Below are 21,388 nucleotides of genomic sequence, written 5' to 3'. Positions count from 1 at the left end.
GTTTAAGGTTGTGTGTTTTGGGTGGTAAAAGGGTGGTTACCTAGCAACAACCTCTCCTCCCTTGTCCGTGCTGCAAGAATCAGATTGGGCATGTCAGTCAATTGATTACTAGTTTGCTAGATCTGAAAGAACAATGCAATAATGTGGTAGGGCACAAATCTCAACCAGAAACTTCCAGGATCTTTTTCTGTGGATTCCACTCTTTATCTGATGCTGCTTGAACCTTGTCTAGAGATTGTATAAATGCTAAAGTGATACTCACCAAGTGAAAAAGAAAGTTCAGGTTTTGATTAATAGCATTTATTTTCAGTTTGCTTTTAAAGCAAGCAATGAAATAGCTACAATGGCATCAACTCTGGGCAATTGGTCCTCTTACTTCATTAGCTCTTTTGAAATAGGGGAGGGCAGGATGGGCTGAGTTTTGGAGAAATACTGTTTAAGAATCTAGACAGGTTTGACACACCATTTTGCCATATGAAGCTATAGTTAATGAGGTACTAATTTTAATGTAACATACACAGAATATATTTATGTTTATGACAAATGAGCTTAACCATATGTTACAACAACTTAGATGGGAAACATATACTTTAATATAATTTACATTGTATGATCAGATTACTGCGAAATGCATCACAAGTGAATTCTACTTTCATGAAACAGAACACTTTAACTGGTGCATGCAGAGGGCTGAGAAGGCAGGTACTATGCATGTTTGGGTTGCTTAGAACATTAGCACAGCCACTGCCATGGGAACATGACACACAGTGACTTAGTTTCTGTGTTTTCATAGCATGAATATGTAAGGTTTAAAAAATGTCTATTCAAAGAACACTTCAGTGCCAAGTGTGTGGGAGCTGGTAGAAAGAAATGAGGCTTTGACTTAGAAAATTTTCCATGATGCAGAGGGCTGAAACCAGTGTATCCCCAGACACACTGCTGGCACTTAGGGAAGCTGTTTGCCAGTGTGCAGACACCTGTCTCATGTACAGTAGTTTTCTGAAACAACCTCATGGCTCAGCTTCCTTCATGACAGTACATATTGCATTTCATTTGTTAATTGAATTCCAGAGCAAAGGTGTGTGTGTGTGTGTGTAACATTAAATGATAGGTGAAAATTACAGCTATGTTTCTTCTTTATAAATCTGCTTAGTGTTTGTTTTTTAAAAGTGATAACCTTACGATTCAAATTAATCAAAAATTGACACCATATTTTTTCAGATCCTCATTCCAGAATAGCAGTCCTTTGAAAGTAACTGGTAATAATATTATTTCAGAATTTGGTCCAATTCTTGTTATTTGTTTGCAGAAACCTATTAGAGGTCAGAACATTTGACTATAAATGTTACTATATCAGCAGTATCCAAATATTAAAAGTCATATCTGAGAATAAATTCAAACAGAATTAATTCCATCTATTCCCAAGAATCTTAACTGGTCAAATGTCAAGTATTAAAAGGAAAATAGCTGACAGACAAGAAACCAGCAACACTATCAACCTAATGTTCAGACTATAAATTGGTAGTAAGAACATGATTATTTTTAATGTAACAATTTACAGTGTATTTCCTCCAAATAAGTATGGCATGCATGCAATAGTTCACAGAATAATTTAAGAAGCAAGCATGCATATTACAGTGAGTCATTTGATATGGAGACTTCCCTCTCTTTACTCTGTATTCCTCTTATAAATTATGATAGTCTGATAAGTAGGACTCATTTATTTTAATGTCTGTATATCATCAGGAGAATTTTGGACTAAGAATTGTCAAGGATACGTTTCAGGACGCGTCTCCGTGTGCCTCCGAGTCTAACAGAATAGCATAGTTCAAATCTAGTAGCCCAACAGTTAAAATAATTGGTGAGTGTGCGCTGAATCCTCAAGAGAGGAGGGAGGATGCCAGAAGGAGGGCGAGGAGGAGCGGCTGGAGGGAGGAGGGGGAGGGCAGGTGCTGATTTCAGCCCTGTAGCGTCAGGATTGCGTCAATTCGGGTTTCAGCCACGTCTGGAGTCTCGGAGACAAGCTTTTCAGAAGAGCCAACAGGAACAGGGCAGGGTGGCACATTGCTGATAGAGAGCGCGGACCTTCCTCCAGTCCCTCCCGCTGCCGGTGCTGGTCCCAGATCCCCTGTGTTTCCCCTGGAAGCCTTGTTCCCGGATCCTTCCAGGTGAATCTGCCCGGAGTTCTTTCAGCACCTCGGACAGAGCACGCAGAAAACATGGCTCCTATCACCACCAGCCGCGTGGAATTCGGTGAGCAAGTTGCTGAACTTGGGGCTGTGGCTGGGCTCGGGGCTGTGCTGTGCTTTGCTCTCTACTGGGTCTTGAATATGTATATTTTCAAGTAGCTAATTTGAAAGGAAGACGAGAACAGCAGATGGTTAATTGTGGCTTACTTCCTTCCCTTGATATTTTTCTCCTTAACATTGCCTTGTGATTTCACCTTCCAGAAGTTCCCGAATGTTCACGCGGCTCTGTAAGCTACAGCCTGAGCTGAGGAAAGAAAAGGACATCTGTTGTTAGAATACTGCTTCATTTATTTTCTGGATGGTTCCTATTTGTGTGTAAATCTTTTAGGAAAAGCTACGTACGCCTTTGGTTACATAAGAGTTGATACGACATAAAATAACTTGTACATTGAGGGTTTGAGATGCGTGTTCTATTACGCTGTGATAAATTTCTCTGCTATGTTTTCTTGTATACCTGAAGAATGTTACTAATGACAGATAAAATTCTGTGATACTGTAGTTCTTGGGACTTTAGAACAACCGGCTTTGGCCTTTTTCATGTCTCTGATTGAGCTTTCTGGAGTCCAGCGCTGTACAGTTTAAGTAAAAAAGCTACTCAAAACTTGGGTTAGAGCTGCTGCTTTCTCGATTGCTTTTCCTGTTCGTATTCCAAAATTTTGTCACTATGGTCTCCTTGTCTGCTTCAGTGAATAAATTAGACATACATTTTAGAAAATCAATCGGCATGTCTAGGTCCAATTATATTCTACTGGGAAAAGATCAGGGTTTTATCTATAAGTATTTTTAAGTTAAAGGATGAAGAAATTTCTGAATAGTATCTCTCATGTATAATAATTGTGACTAATATGAGTGCTAAGGACCCTATCTCTGCTCTCAAAGCTAAGTACAGTATCAGTAGTTACGTTAGCAGAGTGTGAGTCCATATTATCTTGGGTGTTGTGAATATTAGATATAATAAAATATTCATAAATTATTTTCTTAGCCTTTCATCATTGGATGTGTGTGTGTGTATGTGTGTGTGATATTTACACTCAGTTACTGATTTGAAATAAAGCATTTTCTCACAGTGGGCTATCTTCTGAGACTACCCTTGTGAGAATGTTTCCATACCCACCTGTCTTTATACTTAGAAATAATGACTTTAACTGCTTTTATTGTTCTTACAGTGGCTGAAGAATTTCTTAGTTCCTGAGTTTGCTTTTGTTGCCTTGCCCTGAGTTATTAGATTGTGTGTGTGTGTGCGTGCGTGTGTGTGTGTGACAAAGACTTGAATAGAAGAAGCTGACACTGTTTAGCTGATTAACTCTTCTTTCTCTTCCTCCTCCTCTTCCTCTCCCTTCCCTTCTCTCTCTCCTCCTCCCCTCCCTCCTCCTCCCTCTCCTCCTCTTCTTCTCCCTCCTTCTTTTCTTCCTCTTCCCCCTTTCTCCTTTCTTCTTTGTAGCATTCACTTTTTTTCTATTTAGAAGACTAAAAGCTTTACTTCATCTTTACAATGATTCAATTTAGCCATAGAATTAAGTTATAGATTTTATGTTTAATCTCAGATGTTTTTCTTACTGTTTCTCCATCCGACTTCCTTTGAGCTCACTTTTAGGAATCTAAAGTGGATGGGAGGAATATTTAGGCGATGGAGAAGAGTTGTAAAAATCCCTTTTCTTGGTCTTAGAAAGTGTTAACCCTTTTTGGGCTGGAACTTTTATGCTTTGTATTCACCATTTAGAATAAAACAGGGATAAAATAGAGGGAAATGTACATAACACTTTGTTGTATTCACTTTTTGCTAAAGGTTTACTTAGCTGCGTCACTGTGTCAGATGTAGTAAGTAGAAGTACAACTCCTAAATATTTGTCAGAAGAACCTGCTTGCATATTAGATGACATGTGCTTCATGTACAATTACTGTTGGCCTGTCACTGGATATCACCGATTTAATACGTTCGAAGTTAAGAGAACAACGGCATTTTCAATTTTATTACCATGTGCCATGTAGAAATATACAAGGATAAAATTGAACTCTAAATTACCTATGCTCACTTTACACTCACAGTTTGAGAATGGTTATGCATTTATGACCACATTATTATGCCTAACCCACATAGATTACTTTGTGATTTGGAAAATTCAGTGCTTGAAGAATTTTATGTTCATATATATAAGGGGATTGTCATGTTATAAATTAATTACATGTTATTACCATACTATGTATTTTATTTTACTGTCTTTTTACCTTATTAACAAATGTTTACCTTTTCACCACATCTCACAATTAAAAAGAAAATTTTAATGAGTTTATAGCAATAGCCAATGGCCATGTTTTTTTTCCATAAGTTTTTAGTTGTGTGGACTACTGTCTTTAAAGTATTCTTTTTTTTTTTTTCTGCTTGAATCCTGGGTGAATAAAGATATCTTAAGAAGGTAGTGTGTGTGTGTGTGTGTGTGTGTGTGTGTGTGATTGATTCTTCTAGAAAGCTCCAAAATGTGACAATTGTACTTCCTTATATTATTATAGTTGACTACTGATATCTGAGTTAAACAAAGCCAGGGTGAGAATACTTAACATGACCCTGCATTTATTCCAGATATACTTTAATTTATTAATATATTTATGAGAATCTACTGAATTTAAGGTGTTTTAAATCATAATGTCTTTTTGTGTGTGTCACATAGGGCTATGTTTAGACCTCAGGTTAGTGGGAAACATCACTGTTACTCATGCCAGGAACTCTGGGGGAGTAAGTCAAACCTCCCAACCGACAGCAGGGGCTGGCTCTGTTATGCTTTCACTACAGTCTCCCCTTTCAATCCTGATCCTTTAATGTATGCCATTGGTCAATTGGTTTTTCAGATGAAATTCCCACAGTGGTGGGCATCTTCAGTGCTTTTGGCCTCGTCTTCACTGTCTCTCTCTTTGCCTGGATCTGCTGCCAGAGAAGATCAGCTAAATCCAACAAGACTCCTCCATACAAGTTTGTGCATGTGCTTAAAGGAGTTGATATCTACCCAGAAAACCTAAGTAGCAAAAGGAAGTTTGGAGGAGATGACAAGAGTGAAGTGAAGGGTAAAGCCGCTCTGCCCAACCTTTCCCTGCATCTTGACCTAGAGAAGCGAGACCTCAATGGCAATTTCCCCAAAGCCAACCCCAAAGCTGGCAGCTCTTCTGATCTGGAAAATGTCACCCCAAAGCTCTTTACGGAGACAGAAAAGGAGGCCAATTCCCCTGAGAGCTTGAAGTCCAGCACTTCCCTCATGTCAGAGGAGAAACAAGAGAAGCTGGGGACACTCTTCTTGTCTCTAGAGTACAACTTCGAGAAGAAAGCCTTTGTGGTGAACATCAAGGAAGCCCAGGGCTTACCAGCCATGGACGAGCAATCCATGACCTCTGACCCGTACATCAAAATGACAATCTTACCAGAGAAGAAGCATAGAGTGAAGACCAGAGTGCTGAGGAAGACGCTGGACCCTGTTTTTGATGAAACCTTCACATTCTATGGAATCCCTTATCCCCACATCCAAGAGCTCTCCTTGCACTTCACAGTTCTGAGTTTTGACAGGTTTTCTAGAGATGATGTCATTGGAGAAGTCCTGATTCCTCTTTCAGGGATTGAATTATCAGATGGAAAAATGTTAATGACTAGAGAGATCATCAAGAGAAATGCTAAGGTAATTATGTAAGCATTCAAGTAGCTGTAAGGAATATTTAGTATAGTTTTAAAAAATATCTATGGTATTTTCATTCAAATGATGAGTTGGTACACATTATCCTTAATTACTGTGGGTAATAGTAAACAGAGAACAAGAGAATAGAGAAGGCAAAAGGAAGTTTAATCCACAATTGAAATGCTCAAGGAATCTTTGTGATAAAAAAAAAACAAGAGAAAGCATTTCATGATACTTACACATCATTTGTGTAACAGGTATTTTTAAATTTTCTATTAAAATAGTTTGAAAAGGGCTGCTACTTTAAAATTCATGTGTGTGTCTCTTAACATATGTTGTTAAAGTGTTTCAGTTCAGAGTAACTGAATTTGAAACTGAAATTAAAAAGTAAGCCAGTTCCTTCTCAGGATGTGGGATTTGAATGTACTTTTAATGAAATCGCTTTTGAACAAGGGTCATTCTGTTATGTTGTCTTCCGAATGTCCATTTTTTTTCTCCTGCATACAGGAAGTGTGTTACCCTGCCCTCTGACATGGACTCCTTTGATAGCTCTTGGATAATTAGGAAATGACATGATATCAATTTAGCAAAGAGAAACCTTTTCTGCTTTAAATGTAAACTTCACAGTTCCTAATCTTCGTATTTCAGAACAATTTGTTCTCCTAATGTCACAACTTAAGAAAACAACAATCACATTATTTATGTATTTTGAAATCACAATATTTTGGATCTAAAAATATCTTTAGAACACTTTGTAATCATCTTCCTGTCTTGTATTGGCAATAGTGGAATTCAGGCCCCAGAGAGTTGCACAGCTTGTGTGAGGCACCTGACTGACTGGGGCCCATGAGGATCAAATAGCTCCCTGGTTGTTGTTTTGCTTTCTTTGGTATGCTTTTTTGGTAAACTGTTTAGTTTTAGATGGTTTTTCTCAACTTTAGTTCTTTTTTGATGCATTTTTTATTTAGCTGTTCTTAATTATAAGCAAGTCCCATGTTACTGTTTTGTTAGTTGTAGTTAAAGCTTGAACGTTACAATCTTAGATGTCTTAGGTAATGTCTTTCATATAAAACTAAGCATAAATAGCCTTCAGTAAAGGGATCTTTGTTACTGCCTAAGACCAAGTTTTAAAGTTAGAGTCAGTTCTCTCAAGTACTTAAATTTATTTATTTTCTCCTTAGACTGAAAAGAGTCTTTGACTATGAAAGGACAAGAATTCTAACTCCATCATGACCCTGGTCCAGAATAATTGTTGGATGCAGAATAGATTTTCTGTGGCTTGAATTCAAATGCCACTAGTGCCAATAGTGAAGAATTTAAAATAAGATAAAATATGTGCCATGCAATCCTACACATACCAATTGATAAGATTATTCATTTTATGACTATTAATGATTTTGAAGATCAGAGATGTTCTTACATAGCAAAAGCGAAACAAACAAACAAACAAACAAATCCTCTTGAAAGTATAATGTAATATCCTTCAAAACATGTGTGCTGGGTGTGGTCAAATCTTTGCAGATTTTAGCATTCTGTAGTACTTGAAACAACCACAAGATGGCAGGCAATGGATTTAGTCGTTATGAAGCGGCATAAAAGCAGTTTTTCAGATTTCTTCGCCTGTTAAAATAAAAACTAGATAGGAACATGACATTAAAATAACAAAGCTATTATGTTGCTGTATGTTTTGTGATGAGAGTACAAAAGCTGAAGATTAAAACTCCATCCACGGTGTTTCTCTTTGTTAGAAGTCTTCTGGCCGGGGTGAACTTCTGGTCTCTCTCTGTTATCAGTCCACTACAAACACGCTCACTGTGGTTGTCTTAAAAGCGCGGCACCTACCGAAATCTGATGTGTCTGGACTTTCAGGTAAGAACGGCTTCTGAAATACTGGAGTTCAGCCTCTACAATTTTTAACTAACACCGGAGTCTGGTTTTGTCCCTCAGGATCATGAGTTATGGGCTTGTGGATTGTCTTTTTTTTTTTTTTCTTTCTTCTTTATGGGAAAATTTGTGAGTCAGTTCTGCCAACAATCCAGAGAAGTTCATTTCCTGAGAGACAACTTCGGAGGAAGCTCTTGGAACGATGAGGAAAGACGGAGCCTAGTATTGCTCAGAACAAGAGTTTTGAAGTTTTGCGTCTCAAATGAGCTTACTCATCTGCATCTTTAATGACTTCATTACTTTAATAATTACGTTTTAGTTTTCAAAAAGTCTGGAAAAAATAAAATGGTTTTTGTAGAATATAATGAGAAAGAAAATGAGCTAAGTTGTGGGTTAAAATGATCTTAAAATAGTCACTTTTCTATTTCTTAGTATAGTATCCTCTCTATTTCTTAAGCACTATAGAAATTGAGTACAATAATACTTGAAGTGTATTTTGAAAACTAGAAGTATATATTTTAATAAAGAATCACCTAGTGGTATGAAGATAAATAACCTCTCAAAACCAGTTAACTGTGTGATAAGGAAAGTCACATGACCCTAAACCCATCTAGTGTCACAGGAAAGATCAACTCTCCAACCACATGCAGAAAAGCTAAGGGGCAGGATACGACCTGCACGGTTTCCAAACCCCTGTTTAGCAACAAAAGCAGCACTCACCTGAAGATAGACTTACCAAGATCACAAAGTGAGTGAGCTCAGAAAGGGTGAGATTTACTTTCGCCTCAGTTATGCAATTAATAATTAGTGGGCAGTATGCAGCATTCTCTTATCTTCCCTGACATCAGGTCTAGAACTAGTTTCTATTTATCAATATTTTCAATTTAATTAAAACGAGGAGAGTGAAACCTATTTTCACTTCCCATCTGTTTAGACTTGTTTTCATTGTAAGAGCCTCATTTCCACTGTATTGGGGTGCCATGCTCACTAAGGAGACTAGACCTGCGGCTGATTGTTGTCAACATAACACTTGTTGTATGCCATTGCAGATCCCTACGTCAAAGTGAACCTGTACCATGCCAAGAAGAGAATCTCTAAAAAGAAGACTCACGTTAAGAAATGCACTCCCAACGCAGTGTTCAATGAACTGTTTGTCTTTGATATTCCTTGTGAGAGTCTTGAAGAAATCAGTGTTGAATTCTTAGTTTTGGATTCTGAAAGGGGATCCCGAAATGAGGTGATTGGACGGTTGGTCCTGGGTGCCACAGCAGAAGGAAGTGGTGGGGGGCACTGGAAGGAGATCTGTGACTTCCCCAGGAGACAGATTGCTAAGTGGCACATGCTCTGTGATGGTTAGCTTCCTGGCCATGAGCTGCAACTTAAAGATTTTTACTAGGCAAGAAGCAATTTTCTTTCTTACACACGATTGTAAGCTTGTGGTACAGCAAGCTACTTTATTATTTATTTTTATTTACTTATTTGTTTTGGTTAGAAGTGGATTAAATGAATAGGCCAGAAAATAGTTGTAAATGTGTATTATGATAATTTCCTCTTTTATTAGAGGTGTTGGCCAAGTTTTCGTAAGATATTCAGTTTCCCTCTGTGTGGTATTAAGTGGGCCAACCAAGCCTGTTATGAGCACCCTAACTTAACCTCGTCACAGATGTGTGTTGTAGGTGATGATTTCAGTTTTGCCTTGGTAGTGGAAATCAGGTGATTGTTAGAGTTAAAAATGAGAACCACACCTTTTTGTATGAAAATTAATCCATGTTTCTTCAGGTTGGGGGAGATAGGTTTTATTTAAATCCAAAGATATTTCCAAAATGTCCTCAAGTCTGGTTTTTTTTTTTTTTTAGTTAAATATGTCATGTACAAATGATTGTCTTATATATCAAAGTATGCTGTAATTTTCATGGTGATTATTTGATACAGTCTCATCATAAGAAGGGTAGCTTAGGTTCATTTCATAAATACAGCAAACAAGTTGAGAGATTGATTTATAAAAGGGCTGAATTGAAGAACACTGTGGTTGATATGAGATTATTTTTGTTCCATCACATGTGAGTCATGTAAAATTTAACTTCACCTAAGAACCATGGTCTTGAATTATTCACTGCCTGTCAGAAGCCTCAGTGTGGCCTAAGATACTCCTATTTACCATTGTGAAGTTGTCAGACTAGTGAAAAAAAAATAAACCTAAGCTAGCAATTCAGTTAGGAATACATTTTTTTTTAATATAAAAATCTATCAGTGTACAAGTGTATTTTCAAGATTGTCTTTCCCCCTCAGAGTGGACATGGCTACTTAAGTTTTTAACTTATTCTTACTGAGAAAGAACTAAGCTACTTAAAAAGAAACAAAAGGAAAGAAAAAAACTTGTGGAATTCATTGTCAAGTTGAAGTCAACCACATTAAGTAAAAGACTAAGACAAGAAAAGAGTAAGCCTTTCAGAATTTACAAATATTCACAAAATATAGTTAGGCTGTAAAAATAGCAGAGACAGTGTGTTCTTCGCTGTCTTTAGACGCCAGTTTGTTTTGAGCTGTTATTTTTAAGATAGCTTAAATTATCGTGTCTTGTGCCACTCCCAATTGCTGAGTTCTGAAATTCTTGCAAAACCTGTGTGAGGCGAGCAGAGCTCTGGCATTTCCTGGGAAGACTTAATTCAATGGCAATGTCTTTATATTTGAGTCATCAGAGACTCATGAGTATGACTTAGGTCCAGCCGAATTATTAAATATGCAAGTTAGAGATAATGTCTACTGGAAATTTTACCTTTGAGTCAAGTTTTGTGTCAGTGCTTTAGCATTTTTGCGAATGTGTTTGATATCACAGTGTTTGTAAATTCGATGAAAATGTATTTCTGAACCACTTGTCTGTGCTTTTTATGACTACGACAAAACTCTGACTTTCTATAAGGAGATATATTTCATTCTGTTTGTACAAAAATTTTACGCTTTCCCCTCACTCATAGCCATCCAGTGACAACGTCATCTGACATCTCTGCCTACTCAGCAGTCTGAGAATAACATGGAGTGAGCTGTGGTCATGTGGAGTTGGGGAGGCCATACGGCCTCTGCATGTATGTACATTTGATGTCACAGGCCATGGAACCTGTGGAGCTTGGAGCTTTCATGTCAAGAGACTTCATTTCCAAGTATCCCACAGAATGGCAGGAAGCTGATGGTGACCCAGTTTATAGGATGTTTGGTGGAATTTTTTTTTTTTAAATAGAAAACAAATCTGACAACAAACACTTTTAAAATTGTAAATAGTTTTTAGTTTTACGACTTAAAGTGTTTTGATGGGGAAAGTTGATTGAAACTATTTATAACTGGTTTTAAGAAAAAAAAAGAGAGAGATACAGGAAAGGAGAAAAGCAAGGAAAAATTGAAACAGGCAGGGAGATATGCAATCTCATTATTTCTGAAAATTGTACTGTTTATAATGTATTACAATCTTAACGTGAATATCCAATTCTGCTAAAATTCCTGCACTGTATTCAACATGTACAATATTATTTTTTGTGTGCTTAGCCAGTCTAACCACCCAAATCGGGAGGTTACCATGTCTGAGGAACTGTGTGATTCAGTAACTGACCCGTTCTGACTTGTTGTAGTTCAGTAGTGATCCGGAGGAAAGCATGGTGTTAGGGAGATGCTGTCTGTCCCTTTGTGCCAGCACTGTGTGTTTGTAAGACATGAATAAACTGCTGCTTTTGCCCAATTTCAGTGACGCATTTCCTGCCAATGGCTCTGTCCTAAACAGTATCTTCTTGCTTTCTGAGTTTTTATCTTTTTCTGATAGACCACCCATATAGCTTAGGGAGTACAAGATCTTTCATGTGTGGAGCTGTGATTTTTGTCTGATTTTTGACAGTTATCTGGGGGGGGGGGCAAGATATGTGTACTCCAAAGTGACAATCCCAATTCTTTTTTTTTTTCTTCTGTTTTTTGAGACAGGGTTTTTCTGTGTAGTCCTGGCTGTCCAGGAACATGCTCTGATTGTAGCCTCCTTCTCCTCCCAGTCTCCCCTCCCAGTCTCCCCGCACACAGCCTTTTCACACTCCCTCAAATTCTCTTCTTATGAGGAGGACTCCCCTCCACCCCCTGGGTACCAACCCACCCTGACATATTAAGTCACTGCAGAACTAGGCACATTCTTTCCCACCGAGGTCGGACAAGGCAGCCCAGTTAGGGGACCAGGATCCATAGGCAGACACAGAGTTAGGGTTAGCCTCTGCTTCCATTGTTTGGAGACCTGAATGGAGACTAAGCTGCACATTTGCTTCATAAGTGTGTGTGTGGTTATGGCCAGCCCTTGTATGCTCTTTGGTTGGCAGTCCAGTCTCTTGGAACATCCAAGGGTCCAGATTAGTTGACTCTGTTGGTCTTCTTGTGGAGTGCCCTTCCCTTCTGGGTTCCTAAGTCCTTTTCCTAACTCTTCTACCTGAGCTCCATCCAGTGCTTGGCTCTAGGTATCTGCATCTGTTTCAGTTAGCTGCTGGGTGGAGACTCCCAGAGGACAGTTATGCTAGGGTCATGTCTGAAAGCATAACAGAGTATCATTAATAATGTCAGAGATTGGTGCTTGCCCATGGGATGGGTCTCAAGTTGAGCCAGTCATTGGTTGGCCATTCCCCCAGTCTCTGATCTATCATTATCCCTGTACATCTTGTAGGCAGGACAAAGTTTAGAATTTTAGGTGTAAGGTTTTGTGAGTGGTTTGGTGTCCTTATCCCTGCACTTGGGAGTCCTACTGGCTATAGTAGGTGGCAAAGGACACTTTCAATAGGACAAAATGGCAGTTTACATATGGTAAAAGACCTTCACCAACCCTATATCCAACAGAGGTTTAATATCCAAAATATATAAGTACTCAAGAAGTTAGACACCAAGAAACTAAAAAAACCCAGTTTAAAAAAATGGGGCACATAGCTAAACAGAGAATTCTCAAGAGAGGAATGCCAAATGGCCGAAAAGCACTTACAGAAATGTTCAAAGTTCTTTGTCATCAGGATAGTGCAAATCAAAACAACTCTGAGATTCCACCTTACATCCATCAGAATGGCTAAGATAAAAATCTCAAGTGACAACACATACTGGTGAGGATGTGGAGCAAGGGGAACACTCCTCCATTGCAGGTAGGAGAACAAACTTACACAACTACTCTGGAGATCAATTTGGTGGTTTCTCAGAAAATCTGGAGTACTTCTACATCGAGACCCAGATATATTAATCCTGCATATATACCCAAAAGATGATCCACCATACCACAAGGACACTTGCTCAATTATGTTTGTAGCAGCTTTATTCATAATGGCCCCAAACTGGAAACAACATAGATGTTCTTCAATTGAAGATAAAGAAAATGTCGTCCATTTACACAATAAAATATTATTCAGTTATTGAAAATAAGGACACTCTGAAATTTGCAGGCAAATGGATTTAACTAGAAAATACACCCCGAGTCGGGTAACCCAGGTCCAAAAGAATATGCATGGTATACACTCATTTACAAGTGGATATTAGCCATAAAGTACAGGATACCCCTGCTATAATCCACAGACCCAAAGAAGCTAATCAAGAAGGGCCCAAGGGAGGATGCTTGAATTTCATTCAGAAGGGGAAATAAAACAGTCATCCAAGAAGGATGGAGACAGGGAACTGGATGGAAAAGGGGAACAGGTGTTGGGGGGAGAATCAGATGTAGGTATTGTCCAGGAGAGTGGGCTGGAAGAGTGACTGGAAATCCTAGAAGGGCAGGGGTGGGGAATCTCTAACCAATACAGATACAGACACTCACAGTCAATCATTAGACTGAGACCCCAATGGAAGAGTTAGGGGAAGGACTGAAGGAGCTGAAGGGTATTGTAACCTCATAAGAACAATATCGACTAACTGTATCAGCCAGAGCTCCCAGAGACTAAACCACCAACCAAAGAGTATACATGGAGGTATCCATGGCTCCAGATACATATGTGGCAGAGGATGGTCTTATCTGACATCAATGGAAGGGAAGGGAAGCTTGATGCTCCAGCATAGGGGGATGTTAGAGGGGTGAGGCAAGAGAGGGTGAGTGGGCAGAAGAGTCCCCTCATAGAGGCAAGGAGGAGTGGGGAGAGAGGGGGTGGAATGGGGAGTTTGTGAAGGGGTAACCAGGAAGGGGAATATCATTTAAAATGTAAATGAATAAAATGATTAATCAAACAAAACAAACAACCCCCAAACAACAACAACAACTGCAACATAAGATTAGGAAGTTTGTTGTGAGGCTGTGTCTCCTTGTAATGTCAGAATTTATGCCATAAATTCTCACCAACATGATTGTCTAAACTTAAGCTGAACAAGGACATCAACAACAGACAAGCCAAAGTGGATGGGGAAACGCCCAGGAGGCCTCAGCCCTGCACAAGACCGCTGGTAACTAAGAAATGTCGAGGGTGGAAGAGATACTCTTCTACAAAGAAGGCATACCAATTGGTTATCCAAACCAGGTAACCAACCATGAAAACATATAACGGTAACATTATACAGAGCAAGCAGGTGATCAGTATGTAAGTGTATGCACGTAGGTATATACATATACACATGTAACAATTAATAAAAAATGAGGCCATAAATTTGAAAGAGAACAAAGGAAGAGTTTATGTGAGTATCTGGATGAAGAAAAGGGAAGGGTGATCGTATTCAAATATCAAAAATAAAAGAGAAAATGAAACATTGCAGAAAGACTTTGTTTCATCTCTGTTATAGAAATAAAAGCTCAGAGCATAACATATATTGACCAGTATAGAGAAGGAACATTCCTCCATTCCTCCCCTTATTGCTAACAGTAAACATATACTGCTGTTAGATTTGGTGTCCATCTATCATATCACTCATTCATTCTACTCGTAATCTTAAGAAAAATGAAAGAATATGTTTACACATATGTTTGTACAGGAATTTTTATATTAGTGTAATTTGTAGTAGTCAAGCCTAGGAGTCAACTTAAATGATCACCAATAGATGAATGGATAAAATTGTGGTATAGTCACAAAATATAATGCTACTTGGTTATAAGATCAACAAATTCTTGGCATATGCAACATTTAAAATCTTACAATAATTCCTTCAGTCCTTTCTCTCCCTCTTCCATTGGGGACCTCGTGCTCAGTCTGATGTTTATCTGCGAGCATCAGCCTCTGTATTAGTCAGGCTCTGGAAGAGCCTATCAGGAGACAACTATATCAGGCTCCTGTCAGCAAGCACTTCTTGGGATCTGCAATCGTGTCTGGGTTTGGTGTCTGTATATGGGATGGATTCCCAGGTGGGGCAGTCTCTGGATGATCTTTCTTTCAGTCTCTGCTCCATACTTTGTCTCCCTATTTCCTCCCTTTAGTATTTTGTTCCCTCTTCTAAGAAGGACTGAAGCATCCACACTTTGGTCTTCCTTCTTCTTGAGCTTCATGTGGTCTGTGAATTGTATCTTGGATATTATGAACTTTTGGGCTAATATCCACTTATCAGTGAGTATATACCATGTGTGTTCTTTTGTGACTGGGTTACCTCACTCAGGATGATATTTTCTAATACCATTCATTTGCCTAAGAAATTCGAGAATTCAACCAGCCAAGGCCCCCCGCCCCCTGCTCCCTGAGCTACCAGGGACTAAACCACTAACCAAAGAGTACATATTGAGGGACCCATGGCTCCAACCACATATGTAGCAGAGGATGGCCTTGTGGAACATCAGTGGGAGGAGAGGCCCTTGCTTGGTCCTGGGAAGGCTCGGTGGTTCAGTGTAGGGGAATGCCAGGGTGGAGAGGAGGGAGTGGGTGGGTGGGTGGAGGAGCACTCTCATAGAAGCAGGGGGAGGGAGGATGGGATAGGGGTTTTCTGGAGGGGAACCTGGGAAAGGGGATAATATTTGAACTGTAAATCTATAAAATATCCAATAAAAAAAGAAAAAAGTCTTACAATAATTATTCTCACTACAGAAAGCAACACATCTTCATTTCCTCCAAAATGTGCAGTGTATACCATATTAGGTCATGTATGAAAAAGTTAGAAGTTACTGTAACACTGTGTAGTGATAAAGAACAAATCATTGCTTAGCTAAGACCTAGGAGCTGTTATGGATAGAGGATTGACAGAGATTAGAAAGATCTAGGAAGAAAGTTTGGGATGATGACTATGTTGATTCTCTTGTCTGTAGCAGTGATTACAGGAGTATGCATGTGCATTAACACTCATCAAGTGCAAATGTGTGCAATTCATTGTGTCTGAATTAGATTTCTATACATTTGTTAAGGGAGAAAATTAAATAGGAGACAGCATCACAGAAAGTGATAACAACACTAGTATGCTCATCTGGTGGATGGCTTCTAGAAATCAGGCTTCCATAATGTATTGCAGGAAATTTTCTGTGTTGTTAAGGTACATTGTCCTAACAATTGTCATGATTACTTCTTAGTCACTTGAAATAGTTTCTGTGTAATTATCCCACCAAATCACTTTCCATCCAAGTGCAATTTTTGCTTTTCACTAATATTTTTAGGAAATTAGTTTTTAATTTGAATTTTTGAAATTCAAATTAATATGAAATATGTACACTGTTTCAAAATTAAATTACAAAGAAAATGTGTCTTCCATTCATATCTCCAACATGACCACTCTTTCCCCATATGTTAATGAGCTTCTCAAGATTTTGAGAAGCCCTTTTCTCAATTTTAACATATGTAAGCATGTTTGTCTTGGCATACTTTTCTCCTTATGATATGAATACAAATGTGATATACATGCCTCCATGTTTTCTCTTCAGTGAACAAGGTATGATGCAGACTGTCCCCTGACTACATGTGGAGATAATCTTTAATCTAGTTTAAAAGTCTGTGGAGTGTTCCTTTGCAGAATGGAGTTACATGTGTCAATGGTTTGAGAAGAGTACATTGGGTTATTTGGTTTGTTGGTGTTTAATTTCATGAATATATGTATATATGATAGTAGGCCTCTGTCATATGCAGACTTGGTGAAGATCTTTTCCTAATCTGTTGGTCGCTGTTTTGTCCTATTGACGGTGTACTTTGCCTTATAGAAGCTTTACAGTTTCATGAGGCTCCATTTATCAGTTGTTGATCTTAGAGCCTGAACCACACTGGTTGTCTGTTGAGAAAATTTTCTCCTGTACCAATGAGTTCAAGGCTATCCCACACTTTCTCTTCTGTTGTACTTAGTGTATCTGGTTTTATGTTGAGGTCTTTGATCCACTTGGACTTGAGTTTTGTGCAGGTTGATACATATGGATCTATTTACATTCTTCTACATGCAGACATTGAGTTAGGCAAACACCATTTGTTGAAGACGCTTTCTTTTTTCTACTGTATGGTTTTGACTTCTGTGTCAAATATCAAGTGTCTGTAAATGTATGGGTGTATTTTTGGGTCTTTGATTCAATACCATTGATCAACCTGTCTGTTTTTATGTCAATACCATGAGGTTTTTATTTTTTTTTATTTTTATTTTTATTACTATTGCTCTGTAGTACAGCTTGAGGCCAGGGATGGTGATACCCCACAATTCTTTTATTGTACAGGATTGTTTTAGCTATCTTTTTGTTTTTCCACATGAAGTTAGAATTATTCTTTCAAGGTTTGTAAAAAAATGTGTTGGAGTTTTTATGGGACTTGCATTGAATATGTAGATTGCTTTTATTACGACAGACATTTTTTCTATGTTAATCCTACCAATCCATGAGCATGGGAGATCTTTCTACCTTCTGGTATCTTCTTCAATTTCTTTCTTCAGGGACTTGATGGTTTTATTAACACAAAAAATCAAGACTTTTCATGAATTGTGGCTTTTAAAAAAAACTTAAAAGTGAAAACAATATCTGTTATAAAATATGCAAATATTTTCACAATCTTATTGAGCAGATTATTATATCAATATTTATATTGCCAAAAATAGACAAAAAGTTTATGCAACCCATTCCTTAGTATAATCATTCTAGTAGTTTTGTTATTGAGATTCTGGGCTAAATTCTTCTATGAGCACAGCAAGTCTATCTCATTCTAATGTGTTAAGATCCTTGATTCTCCTCTCTTAGTACTGTTTCAATATCACTGGATTATTAATTAAATATATTAAACACAGTTGATCTCTTCCACATATTTTTATGAGGAAAATATAGACAAGAAGAGAAATTTCAAAAAACTATTGAAACCATGTCTATGTGCATATATATATATATATATATATATATATATATATATACACACATATATGTGTGTGTGTGTGTGTGTGTATCCCCTTTGGTATTTCTTTTCCTGTAACTTATCCAATTCTTCCTCATACAGTCATGTGTGATGGAGCATAAAATAATCAAATGCTTGTTAGAGATGGAACTAAGACTCTGCTACTGCTGTGTGTCCTCAGTGGAGTGACAGAGCCCTTTCTTTACTGAAGATGACAGAAAATGCTTTCCATTCACGTGAAAGTAAATAAATACCAATGGAGAATAGTCTCTGACTGTATAGTTTACTCTTCAGTACCCAGCTTTATTTCTTCAGATGACTGTTTAAGAATTTAGTGCTGCATTATGATGAAGTGAATGTATAATTCAACCATGTTAGTTTGGACTAGAGAGGCCCTTGTGTGTCAATGGAGGATGGGGGGTGGGGAGGAGAAGTAAAGTGTTTTGAAACCAGAGAGAGAGATAGAATGTCATAGGCCTTGATGTTTTTCAGACCAGATTAACAATTTTCATTTTTTAATTTATGTTAGTAGAGTTCCATTTTAAAATCAAGTTTAAGAATAAAAAATGAATCAAAATCAAACAAAATTATAGCAAGAATACCAATTGTCAGTGGCTTTTAAGTCATTTTTATTAAGATATTATAATGTATTTTCATACATTTTTAATTCATTACATGTTATTTAGTCGGCATACAAACTATTTGGGAAAAACATTTTTGAGTCCATTTTACAGTGAGAATATCCAGGCTTAGACAAAAATAGCCTTTAAAGTACACTATTTGAAATATATTTTTTCAGTTGTTCTTTCCATCTGTTTATTTATCCAGGATTTCCTCCTGGATGGAGGGTTAAGTAATGTCTCGGGTTTAGCACTCTGAAACCAGCATGTGTCTACTGCGGGTGTGCGGCTCCATCAGCACGTGCACTTACTTTGAAGCTCTGGACATTTCAGCTGCTGGCTATCCCCTTGCTCCAAGACGCTGCTGCTTTATCTCCATAGCCTCCTAATGAGATTTGTAATTCAGTCTTTACAGTCTCTGCAAGAGCCGCATGCAGTGGCTACACTTCGCTTCTTTGAAAACATAATTTGTATTGCAACACTGAGGTGCTGAAGTCTTCCCATGTAGGAAAGCCGGTGGGGCCTCCCCAGGATTCCTGCTTGCTGTTCCTAGCAGTCCTGTGATCGCTTCCCTCTGTTCGCTTCAGGCATCGTAGGCATTACCTTTCCCATGGTCTTGAAAAGTATTACTCTTCTTTCTCAAATGCTGTCTTCACCGGCATTCTCACAAACTTTACTCTGATTTTCTCTAGCTCTACTTGTAGATTAAGCATCCCTCCACAGCAGTTTGGGACTGGCTTCGGCTTTCATTTCTTGTCCCTGGACCTCATTTTCACTCCGTTTTCTCTCCAGCTCTTGCCCCCTTCTAGAAACACTGTAACATTGTTTTATTTTCTCTTTCTAATCACTAAACATTAGACCAACACTAAAGACTGTTTTTGTAAGATTTTATTAGTTCTTTGAGAATTTTGTACAACAGATTTTCATCATCTTTTTTCCCCTCTTCCTCTCCTCTTGTTTCTTTTTAACAAACGTATGCTTCCCATAGACTTTCCCTATGTGTGGCCTTCTAGTGGATCGTGGTTGATCTAACAGGGAGCACACCCTTAAAGAAAACTGACTGTCTCCTGGACTATATCAGTCATCAGTAGCTCTTTAGTTAGGGGTGGGATTTCATGCCTTGCCTCTCCATGCAGGAATTTTGTCTGGCTTATACTGGTGCATATCTTGTGAATGGCCTGCTGTGTCCACAAAACATTGATTCCATGAATTACTCAATGCCTCTGCAGTTATGATTTTTCTGTCTCCTCTTCCACAAAGATCCCTGAGCCTTAGGAGGAGGGTGTGATATAGATGTCTCACTTAGGGCTGAGTATTCTTCAGTCTAATTCTCTTCCCCTTGGCCAGCTGTGGGACTTTGTGTTCATTGCTGTCTACTGAAGAATGCCAGTTCTCCGGTGAAGGTTGGCTGGTGTACTAATCTACAGCTGGAACAATAAGCCAGTATCAGGAATGGGTTGCCTCCGTCAGACTTGTTGACTAGTGAGGTTTCATCCAGTCCCAAACATTACTATTGTGAATGATATTGGTTTCTCTCCAGAATTTGAAAATAAATTGTCATTGCTGAAGATTCTACAAGAAGCAGAGATCCACTCATCTGCATGATCAGGAATCCCATAAAAAAATCACTTAACTGGAAGCTATAATAAAAGATCAGAGGATCTGGTGCAGACCTGTACAGGCCCTGTGTATGTTGCTTCAGTCTCTGTGAGTTTATGTGAGCTTTGCTCATGTTGATTTAGAGGGCCTTGTCTTCTTGGCATCCTCTATCCCATCTGCTTCTTACATCCTTTCTGTCTCTTCTTTCATGGGGAGGAGAGGGATTTAATGGACACATTCCATTTACAAGTGGGTGTTACAAGGTTTTCACTTGCTGTGTAATGTCTGGCTCTGGGTCTATATATTTGTTCCTATCTGCTGCAGGAGGAAGCTTCTCTGATGATGGCTGAGCAAGGCACTGATCTATGCGTGTAGCAGAATGTCATTAGAAGTCCTTTTACTATTACATTTTCCCTTTTTAATTTATTTTTAGATATGTATCATTTGGTTTTGCTTTAAGTCCCCAGGCTATTTGGCCTCAGGTTCTTGAGTTGTGTCAGGTTTGCACCTTAAGTCAAATCAGTTATTGGTTGGTTATTCCCACAAGCTTTGTGCCACCACTGCCCTGGCATATCTTGCAGGTAACATACCATTGTAGATAAATGGTAGATTTATCGACATTGTAGATAAACGTAGGCTGGATTGGTGCTTATGATTCTCTTTTGTTAGTATGTAGAGTAGCTTCCTGTAACAAAGACCGTGGAATATAGGTGTGAAGGCTCTGTGTACACACCAGCTTGGCATCTCAATGAATTGTGTGGGTGTTGTCTTCAGCAGTGGAGCCTTTCTACCAGCTTGTGGATAGCAACATGTTGTCTTGGCAACAGCCTGGATTGTGGTGAGTTCCTGTGAAGTCTCTTTGGCCAACAACTCAGTTCGATGTCACCCCAATCTGGTACTGGAAGCTTCATTTGAAGATGAGAGATGGATAATTGGGTCTCTCTCGTCCCACTATTTGGTGATTTCATTTAGATCACTTTCATAAATGTATATATTTTAGGAAATCTCTGCTGTATTATGTTCTCATATTGTCCTCTGAATTTCCCTTAATTTTATTAACCTTTCTTTACGTTTTCTCCAAATGCCCCTCCCATCCTCACTTAATCCTCCTGTTTCACAACCCCACCATCCATCCAGCCATA

General features: G+C 38.5%; 1 protein-coding gene across 1 annotated transcript; it reads left to right on the top strand.

The window, feature by feature from the left end:
* Positions 1 to 1,927: 1,927 nt before the first annotated feature.
* Syt4 (synaptotagmin 4) lies at positions 1,928 to 11,516 on the top strand. Its single transcript, XM_021150967.2, has 4 exons — positions 1,928 to 2,253; positions 5,094 to 5,908; positions 7,654 to 7,774; positions 8,839 to 11,516. Exons 1-4 carry the CDS (start codon positions 2,220 to 2,222, stop codon positions 9,144 to 9,146), a joined length of 1,278 nt encoding a protein of 425 aa, XP_021006626.1. The 5' UTR covers positions 1,928 to 2,219; the 3' UTR covers positions 9,147 to 11,516.
* The last annotated feature ends 9,872 nt before the right edge of the window (positions 11,517 to 21,388 follow it).

Source organism: Mus caroli, chromosome 18 (assembly GCF_900094665.2).
Source record: "Mus caroli chromosome 18, CAROLI_EIJ_v1.1, whole genome shotgun sequence".
NCBI lineage: Eukaryota > Metazoa > Chordata > Mammalia > Rodentia > Muridae > Mus > Mus caroli.
Note: the sequence above shows the minus strand (reverse complement) of the source record. Positions and strands in the feature narration are given on the sequence as shown.

What these genes read in the sequence shown, in the direction of transcription:
- Syt4 (XM_021150967.2), top strand. Translation starts at nt 2,220, where the DNA reads ATGGCTCCTATCACCACCAGCCGCGTGGAATTCG. An exon ending in CACCAGCCGCGTGGAATTCG is followed by an intron (nt 2,254 to 5,093) that starts GTGAGCAAGTTG and finishes TTGGTTTTTCAG; the next exon opens with ATGAAATTCCCACAGTGGTG. An exon ending in TGATGTGTCTGGACTTTCAG is followed by an intron (nt 7,775 to 8,838) that starts GTAAGAACGGCT and finishes ATGCCATTGCAG; the next exon opens with ATCCCTACGTCAAAGTGAAC.